General features: G+C 37.2%; 1 protein-coding gene across 1 annotated transcript; it reads left to right on the forward strand.

Moving 5' to 3' along the window:
• Positions 1 to 1,124: 1,124 nt before the first annotated feature.
• On the forward strand, positions 1,125 to 10,521 carry LOC132706824 (cyclin-L1). The gene is made up of 6 exons (XM_060678390.1): positions 1,125 to 1,434; positions 1,682 to 1,866; positions 4,587 to 4,707; positions 7,659 to 7,928; positions 8,946 to 9,112; positions 9,831 to 10,521. Exons 1-6 carry the CDS (start codon positions 1,213 to 1,215, stop codon positions 10,366 to 10,368), a joined length of 1,503 nt encoding a protein of 500 aa, XP_060534373.1. The 5' UTR covers positions 1,125 to 1,212; the 3' UTR covers positions 10,369 to 10,521.
• Positions 10,522 to 10,535: the final 14 nt, after the last annotated feature.

The raw sequence follows: 10,535 nt of genomic DNA on the forward strand, positions 1-10,535 counted from the left end.
CAGAAAACAAGGTTAATTAAATATAAAAAAAGTCACTAGGCATGCAGATTGGTGAACAACAATGTTTATTGTATGCAAATCGTGACGGCGGCTTGTCGCGTCGTCAAAATACACCAATCAACTAATGTCATGCGAAGGTGAGCAAGGTCAAAAAATGGAATCGTACGATTTTATAGTAACTTTGTTTAATTCATAAAGCTCCGATTTACTGCTACGCATCTGAAATCCTATTATATACGTTTAGATTGCTTAATAATGCGGGCTTGAATTTATAGTGAAAGATCCGTTTTCTCACAGACATGTAGCAGCTACATTCTACCATATTACATATAAATGTATTATTTGTCGCGTCAATGTAGAGCCCCGACTAATCCTCTGGACTTCTGGAACTCTAAGGGTTCACCTGGACCACTTTGGGAACGAACTGCGCTCTACATAAATGTATTCAAATTTGAATAAAACTGTTTGCTAAATGTCGCATGTCTAGAAAACTGCATTTGCAAACCAAATCAAGGTTCAAATAGCGTGGGTGTGCGATATGAATAGTTTGAGGTGGAAGGTCCGATGCGTAGCTATACCGTAAATGCACATATTTTCAATTGGAATTGAAAAAAATATTCGTTGATATTGATAGTAGTTGTTTGGATTTATGAATATGCAATGCGTATACCATTAACACATTATTCTCATAATTATTGCACTTGCGTTTCAAATAGTAGGATTATTAGGAATCGGAACTGGGCTTCTATGTATAATTTAAGTTAAAAGCGCTTCAAGGCGTTTGTCCATGGTATAAAAGGAAGAAGGATTCCTTTAACACAAGTTCAGGTAAAACAAACTGGCCGAATGATCTTGACGTTTGTACAACAAGAAGTAAAAGAAGGCTTCCCGACAGATGCACCAGTGTTGCCACATTAAAAAACGACTTCGATTTTCTTAACCAATAGGATTTATTTACACCGCTGTGGGGCCGGTACAACATTTAAAATAATTGCGATAATCGAGATGTAGGGAAAATCCAATAACTAGTCGCTCGTTAGAGCTGCGAAATTTCAAGGCGGTGACTCAGTGGATTTTCCATTCGGCCATGCACTATTGGCGACACTGAGAAATTTTTTATATGACGAGGACGCTTCGCCGCCATTTTGTTTGTACGTTGGGGTTGACGTTAACTAATCGTTTCGGTGTCTTAAATAGTTTCGTAATTAGATCATGGCGTCCAAAAAGGACGAGACCCCAACAATTACGACCAAAACCAACGTCAAACCGTACGGTCGTGTGTTAATCACTCTGAATAACCAATTGTTACCAGAAGAAAAGCTGATAAACACGCCTTCACAAAACGATGGTCTGAATATCGAAACCGAGACTGATTTACGTATTTACGGATGTGAACTCATCCAAACGGCAGGGATTTTGCTAAAATTGCCACAGGTACGTTTATGTTTTGTGTTTTTAAGGTTTCTCCTTCCCAAGAGTTGTATTGTGCGTGTCCTCTGATTTCATCAGTGTCACATGTCGCAGTCTTCTTTATGCGAGAGTTATTATTACGGGGTTCAAAATGATTGTCTTGGAACGATGATGTAACATTTCTTGCTACGTACTTTTATGTTTGGAAGGGAAAAACCTTAACTGGTCCGGTTTTCGTATTGTTTCTAATGGATTTGGCCGATTTTTGCAGGTTGCCATGGCTACTGGGCAAGTGTTACTCCAGAGATTTTATTACTCTAAAAGCCTGGTACGCCATCCTATCGAGCACACCGCTATGGGCTGTGTCTGCCTCGCCTCAAAAATTGAAGAGGCTCCGAGGCGGATTAGAGATGTAATAAATGTCTTTACTCACATCAGACAAGTGAACTCAAACAAGTAAGTTGGACTTTTTTTATTATTATTTATAACAGTTATCCCATTTTTGTTTACTCTGAAGCATAACCGATTTGTACTCTTTTCCTTCATTGTGTCGGCATATATAAAACTTTAAGGTTATTAACGAAATATTGTTAATAATAATCATTAGCTTAATAATATTAACAGGAAGAGACACGGACTTTAAAATGACCAAATCTGCACAAACAGAGCAAATTTGTGTTCATTGTTAACGATTTGTAGCTGATGTTTGACAAGTCTTAATAAAATTTGGAAGGTAACTATTTGTTTTTCCGATTTCGCCTCAGAATATCCAACCTAGTATTCTTAATTCATAATCGTATTCGTAATTTTAGTGTGAAGCCTGAGAGCGGAAAAAAAAATGTAAATACGCCTGCTGGCCTGTTAGACATTTCTCCAGTTAGCTCTTAACCTAATTGCTCAGTGCAGTAATTGTAATTGACAAAAAAAAGGAGGGGCTAAGAATTTTAAAAAAAAGTAACGTTTTAAAATTACGAATACGTTTAGAATGATAGTTACATTGATGATTACGAATTAAAAATACTAAGTTGGGTAATCGGGGCCTTACTAGAGGTGTCACGTTATTAGTAATGGTACTTCTGCGGGCACCATTCCACACAGTGCAATCAAAATTATCAGGACAAAATCAGAAAATTAAATTTTTTACAGCATGGACCAAAAATTAAAATTATCCTATCGAAATTTCATGGGTGTTTTTTTTTTTGTTAAAGTCAAATTTAGTTTGTGCAGTTATAAATGATTCCATACTCTTGGCAATTTAGTATTATACGTTGTTCATATAGGAAGTTCTCAAATATTGTTGTTATTACAGAGGCTCGCCAAATAAAGGGCTTCTTCAGGTTTGGTTGTGTCTGTGACACCATATCATTATGGAACGACCAAACAAAATCCGACGAAAAGGATTTTTCCCGCAGGACCGTCCAACATAAAGACGGTTTCGCTGAGGGGGTAAACTATCAAAAAATTCGACATTTTTTGGACACGCCCTAATGGATATGTGTATACATGGACATTGGTGACGCGTTGGTTACGAGGTTTGTATCCGGACATTTTTGCTGTTGTGGCCTTTCTATTTTCAAGGTTTTAATGGAGAACTTTCAGATGTTTTTATTAGGGACCCGCCCAATTTACAGATTGGAAGTGCATTAAACCACTAAAATTAGTATAAGGAGGTCACTGTCAAATACTTGTGCATAGGTGAGTAATTATCTGAAGCGTTGTCAATTTTGATGAGTTTTTGTATGCAGGTTTTAATAAATAAAGTTGGCCGTCCATATATAATGGAGTTACGAATTATTGATAGCGCGCAAATATTTTTAGTAGCTTTTTCTTTAGAGACATCCAGGTTTTTCTTTTTTTTTTTAGCTTTGTCTCACTTAATAAAAGCCTAGGTATCAAATTAAACGACTGTTTGACAAGTTTAATTTACCCAAATTCATGTTTTACCAATCTGTTTCCATTTCTGCTATTTTATTACATTATTGCACTCCCAGTTTTGCATTGGTATTAAGCTGTTAAGCATCTTCACCATCTTCATAAGAGGACTAATCTGCCCTAGTGCAAATGTTTTTTTTCTTTTCTCTACAATTACTTTTTCTTACTTTTCAGTTTTTTAAAAAATGTTACCAATTAAATTGTTGCTTTGTTGCTGGACTAGAATTTTGGAAAAATTATTTTAAAGCACATTCTAATATGGTTGCAGCTTTGTCTTTCACATTTTACCAATTAAATTATACATTATTTAAATTATAATTGTCAATTATTAAGCAGGTCGAGCTTGAGTTGCACCATAATGGCTAAAATTCCTTAAACCTGTCAAACAGCAGCTTTTTTGTTGTGAGTCTATGATTTAGCCGCCCCTTTTGGGGTTAGAAATATAAAAACTTCAACACATTACCGACTTATTTATAGACAATATGTTCCATGACAAAATTTAGGGAAAATATTATATAATTATTTAATTATCTCAACTATTTCCTTTTCCTATTTAATTATTTCAACTATTTCCTTATCTTGAGAACATCATTATTATGGATTTTTTTTTTCATTGATTTTAATCCCAGTGGACATAATTTTGAGCCACTCTACTATTGTCAAAAATTATCACAATAACGCATAAACTAACAGCGAGGATGTTCTTTCGATTTTTTAAAATTTTGTTTATTTTAAATTTGAATAACTAAGTGGTTAAGCTTCGTCACCACTTGAGGATAAAATAAGCTCACGTTTTGACGCCTTGAAACAGAATTAATTAATTGTAGATAGTTTGATAGAGAAAGGTGTTAACTTGTAGAGTGCATTTCCAATCTGTAAATTGACCGTGAACCAAATCGCGCGAATAACACGGGTGTCCAAAAAATGTCGGAATTTTGCCAAACGAGAAGAGGGCACGGAAGGAAGACATCCGCCGCCAATCAAATTCCTTACCGATAGCGCTTTAATAACTCGGAGGTTCCCTTTTTAGGTGCTGGGATACACGCGCCCTCGGCTCGGAAGCTGTGCCGGAATAGTTCGCCAACCCTTCCCCCACCCACGTCTCGACAGGTAACAAAAATAGGTTCCTCCCCCACTCGCTTTGCCCCAAATCGGTTATGCTTCAGAGGAAAGTATATATCGAAACTCGTCGCGCATTTTTCTTTCTTGCGTTCTTACGAATTGTACACGCATTCTCCCGGCAGGCAAATCCAGCCGGTTATTTTAGATCAGAATTACATCCACCTGAAGAACCTGGTGATAAAGGCGGAGCGGCGGGTGCTGAAGGAGCTGGGCTTCTGCGTTCACATCAAACACCCGCACAAGGTAAGTGGGTGTGGTTCGGGACGCCCTTTTTTATAGTTTCTTATAATGATAATAATGTCTTCTTTCCTACTTTCATTTCAAACCATATAACCAGTGAAAACTCCCATAACCGCACACTCACAGTTCTTCTTAAAAACTTACAAAAAATTATAGAAAAAAAATGTAGGCGTATGAACTTCTAATTATTTATTTACCAACTCTAAGATACTAGTCTGACGCATATTTATTGTTTTTTGCTTTAACAAACTCGACTGAAAATGATCTAAATTTTTAAGGTGTTGAAATGCAATGCAAAAACTTTTAGATAGGTAATTATTTTTAAGGCTTCATTATAGCTGTTAGTTGTGCTAGATTCTCCACTGTCACATTTTTGATCTCTGTCTTCTTCCAGTTCAGGTTCTTTCATGTTTGCAATTGCATCTTCAATATTCAATATTGTGGATTCCAACACAGTTTCAGAGAGTTTCTTGTGTTACACATCGTTCCATTTCAAGTATCGTATTTTGTATGGTTTCTGAAGAAATTTAATTCCAAGCTGACTTAATAAAATAAAGTGCTTCTAAAATATTTACAGACTTTGCTAAATCTGACGCGGACATTACTTGAACCATATTTGCTAAAATGTGCTTCAGTATGAGTCCACGATAATAGAATTTCACATTCTGTAGGATACCCTGATCTAGAGGTTGACATACTGATGTCGAATTTGGAGGCAAGAAGATAATTTTTATGTTTTGTAATTTTACCTCACGGCGGTGAGATGCTGCATTATCCAAGAACAATAAAATTTTTCGCTTTTGTGGGGTCCTTTTTTTTATCAAATTGTAACAACCATTCATGGTCTCTCGTGTGATCCGTGCTTTCTTGTTAAATTTCTTAAATTGCTGGTAAATTTTTCATTGCTACATTTTTAAATGCAGTAGGTCAGTCAGCCTTTCCAATCACGAGCAAATTTTCTGTCCTGCCATATTGTACGCCTCTGCTTGGACAGCTTTCCACCACTACATTTTTTGGATTTTAAAGCAAGTGTTTTGTCAGGTAAGACTCGAAAGAAAAGGTCAGTCTCATCGGCATTGGAAACATCGTATGGCTGATATCTGAGGAGTAGTATGGGCAACTCTTATCTTTAAACTGATTTGCGTCTTCTACAGATACACTTAAAACTTATCGCATGTCTCTTGCGTCACTTTTTCAGCCATCCATTGGAAGCTTTAAAATTTCGAACATTACGTTTTTCGGTTATTTCTTGAGCTTTGGCCTTTACTTAGTGCGCCGACAATGAAAACACTTTGTGAATTTGAAGTCCCTCAGGTTTTACAAAATTTCTTTTTCGCAATTCGCGGCGTAAAGAATAATACGATATGATGTGAAAAATGAAAAAGGTTACTCTTCAATAGGATGAGGAAAAAGGTAATTCCGGGATATTTTAGCATTGCGTTGTCCTCTTCACGTCCATTTAAGAGAGGTAATTTTTTTTACGTCGGGGCAGTGTTATCCGCCCCCGTTTAATGAAGTGTCCGGTTAGAGGAGTTTGTTTTACAGGTAAAAGGGTAGGCAAATATTTCTTTCCAAAAAACATGTTCGTTTAAAGAGGAGTGTCCGTCTAATAGAGGTGTCCGTATTGAGCGAAAGAAGGGAAATTGAAATTAAGAATTTTAGAAATTTCCCTGAAAACATTTTTACGGAAATAAAAGGAACGTTATGCTTTTGTTTCTATCTAGATAGTTACTAGTATTTGAAAAAAGGCGTTTCTTAGACTATACTTATAACAAACGATTTCTAGAGACGAATTGATATTTTACTTTGGGGAAAGTTGGGTACAATTCGGGAAAAAATCGGAGTCCTAATTTACCAAATGCTGTCAATGCTGAAGACAGTGAAGAATTTTTTCTCTCCTCTGTCAAAACCAATTCTTGGAGTTCAAGCCATAGCCGCTCAATATATTACAGCGTGGTACCAATAGCATCATTGGATACTGAGCTAAAATGTTCATAATCGCGGTTGCAGCCAGTATTCCGGATTTTTTTTCCAATGGTTCGGTACGCAATTCTTATAGCTCCACTGCATTTTTCGGCGGTTCAAAACAAAATAAGGGGTAAAGACTTGCCAAAAATATTCAAGAATCTTACATCTGAAATTACCGTTCGTCCAGGCCTCATGTTATAAAAAAATAGACAAATTTAATTAAATAAAACCACCCATTAAATTATCTGATGCCATTTCACACTCCCATAGCTGTTGGTTAGGAAGCGCCCACTAGGGGGTTCAATTTTTAGTGTGAATAAGAAAGTGGGATTTTGAGGTATTGCATCATAATTCTGAGCTAATATCTTTTTTGTGTTTTTATTTTAATGTTCAGTGGAATCAAAAAGGTCTTATTTAAAGGAGCGTCCCTTACTTTTCTAAAAAAATATGTATTAATAAATATTACATGTATTTTAAAAATGTGAAATATGTAATAAATATGTCATTTTAGTTGATGGCCCAAAGAGTAATAAAAGCTTAAAAAGTCAAGAAAAATATTAATGAGTACAAAACATAAGTTCTTAAATTTCTTACAAAGACTAAAACAATGATAGAAAACACTGCTCAGATGATCAGAATTTTGATCTAACACTTCGATATTTAAAGTTGCTCTTTAAAAGACACCATTCTCCAAAGCCAACCTTACCTCTATTTTTCGTTAATTTCATATTCAAGAGCTTCACCAATACCCTGTTCTAAAATAAAATGATTGAGAGGTTATTTTTTTCATATTATTAAAATTAAATCACAGAAGATTTTATTTCCCCTCACTATTAACTAAAATTACACCGCTGCATTGAAATTTTTAATAAACGCTCAATTTTTATTAAGTTGTATCTACTGTCATTTGCATATTACTGATCTGTGGGAGGTTAAGGTGCACGGAAAGCGCTCCCAGTTATCACGGTCGTCCCGTCTCGTTACAGATAATCGTGATGTATCTGCGGGTGCTCGGATTCCAGGACAACCAAAAACTGATGCAGTACTCGTGGAACTACATGAACGACGCGCTGCGCACCGACGTGTTCGTGCGGTACCAGCCGGAGACAGTGGCGTGCGCGTGCATCTACCTGACTGCGCGGAAGCTGCGGCTTCCTCTGCCGCGCAACCCGCAGTGGTTCCTCATTTTCGGCGTCAGTGAGCGCGAGATCCGCGACATCAGCGTCCGGATACTGAAGCTCTACAATCGGCCGAAGGTGAGCGAAAATGAGTCGTAGTAATGACTACAAATCGTGTTTTTGTTAAGAGAGTTTTAGAAGCAAGAAACTATGTCAAATAAGTCTCCGTATATATATAGAACTCCAGGTAAAACCGTTAATTATCAATATTTTATCAAATCAGCTTGTATCAAATTTCGCTTAAACAAATGAGTTATACTTGTTTATTTTTGACGGTACTTTTAAGTGAGTGGTTTTGAAGTAAAAGCAAAATGAGCGCTAAAAATTGCGAAGTTCCAATTGCGCCTTGAAAAATCATAGTAGATTTATGCAAAGAGAAAAAAATCCTTTAGAGATATTACTAAAATAATTAAAAAATCACATTCAACTGTGCAGAATGTAATAAATCATACAAATCCACCGGATCTTATAAAGTGCGGCCACGCGCTGGTCATCCCAGGAAGTTAAATGCAGGAGAAGTCTTCTGTTGTGAAAAAAATTCAAATTAATTCTAAAACAAGCGCTCCAAAAGTTGCACAGGAAATCAGGGAAGAGTTCTCAAAAAACGTTAGCCCTCAAACGATTAGAAACCATTAATTTCGGAAAAAATCGAACAAAAACTTTGGAATTTGCCCGAGAACAGATTAACAAAACCAGGTAGTTTTCGGAAAACGTTATCTTTAGTGACGAAACAAGAATTAATCTATTTGGGTCAGATGGTCGGGATAGAATTTGGAGGAAAAAAAATGCAGCTCTGGAAATCGAAAATGACTGTCCTACGGTGAAGCATGGTGGAGGCAAGCAAAATATCAACTAACGAGTAAGAAAGACCTCAAAAATAGGATAAGAGAAGAGTGGGAAAACATATTGCCACAAGTTACAAGTTAGCCATCAAAAGATTAGAAACAGCTTGCATCGAGCAGGTTATAATGGCCGCGTTGCGAGAAGGAAACACATTAACAGAACCAGGGAGTTTTGATTAAACATTATCTTTAGTGACGAAATAAAAATTAATCTTTTTTCCCTTGTTCCTTTGTAACCTGAGTTTCGTTACAGCCCAACATTGAGGATCTCGAGAAACAGGTGGACGAGCTATGCAAGAAGTATCAAGACCTGAGGGCGGCAAAAACCCGCAGCAGCGGCAACAACACCCCCAACAACAACGACACCAGCCCCAATAACCAAAAGAGCGGGGCGCACAACGCTTGGGGCGGTTTCATCAGGTAAGGAGTGGGTGGGGGGGGGGGACACCACCGATTTATTTATCTTTCTTATTGGACACCTGCGTCTTTCCTACAGACAGACGCAGGTGTCCAATAAAAAGAAAGCACAAAATGTCACCAAAAAAAAAAAAAAAGATTTTGTTGTCAGTGGACTAGTTTAAATTATTTTTTGCAAGCTACATCTAATTAAGAACTAATTACAGCTTTTTATTGCAGTATGTTAATTGTTATTCCGTCGTAAGTGTCGTTTAAAAGCTTTCAAAGGCAAATAGGTCAAGATAAGTACGGGTACATTTAATAATTGGAGGGTTAAAAGAGTAGTTTCAATGATATCTAGATATAGCGAACGTTTGCCTGTTTTAAAGAATTGTTTTGAACTTTATAAAGAAAAAATAAATAAAAATTTGTTCTACGATTTTCTAAAAACTGCATGCAATAGAAATGAGGGTTTTCCCTATAACAAAAAAAAAGTCGTTCTACTATTAAATCTATAATTGATAGCATTTATAAATTATCATTGTACACTATCCAGCCGTGTCCGATATATTTAAAATGCATTGGATTCCAGTCTGGCGTACCATATTCCGACACGGGTCTCACAGGCCTAAAAACAAAGTTATATTAAAGATTTTTTATTATTAGTAGAGCCTTTGAACAATGTTTTCTGCTCTGCTGTGCAGCGCAAATTTCACATTGGTTTTCGTTTTTCGCTGTATAGCCGTTCGGGTAGTCACCTGGCACCAACCATTAACGAGAAAAGGTCCCGGACCAGATCGCTGACCCCGTCGCCCGACCGAAGACACCACAAAAAGTCGAAAAAGCACCGATCGAGAAGCAGGTCGCCAAAGAATCACAAGAAAAACCACAAGAGGAAGAGCTACTCGCGTTCGAGGAGCCCGTCGTCGCCGCCGCACAAATCGAGAAAGAATAGAGACAGGAAGAGATCCCGGTCGCCCAGCAACGACCGGGATAGCAAAAACGACCGGTACATTGACCGGTACGACAAGTACGATCGGTACGACAAAGACGGCAAATACGAAAAGGACTCCAAATACAAGGAAGAGAGGGACCGGGATAGACGAGACAAGGATAAGTACGAGGAGAAGAAAGACAGACACGAGAGGGACAGGAAGCACGAACGCGAAGATAGGTACAAGGAGGACAAGTATTCGTCCAAAGAGGAAAAGTACAAAAAATCGTCGAAGCAAAAAGAGAAGGACCGGTCGGAGAGCAAGTCGAGGGACAGGAGGAGGTGAAACGCGGGGAAGCGACGACAAGGAAGAAGTGCGGGTGTGTCAGTGTAAATAGTGTACGATCGCGTTAAACATTTGGAGTTTCCATTTTAAGTCGATAATGAAGTGTGTATGTACAAAGGTTCTTAAAGTAAATTCTATTTTTATTATATTTAATTAGTTATTTTATT

The sequence above is a fragment of the Cylas formicarius genome, unplaced genomic scaffold (genome assembly GCF_029955315.1).
Source record: "Cylas formicarius isolate icCylForm1 unplaced genomic scaffold, icCylForm1.1 PGA_scaffold_8__14_contigs__length_24414737, whole genome shotgun sequence".
NCBI classification, from domain to species: domain Eukaryota; kingdom Metazoa; phylum Arthropoda; class Insecta; order Coleoptera; family Brentidae; genus Cylas; species Cylas formicarius.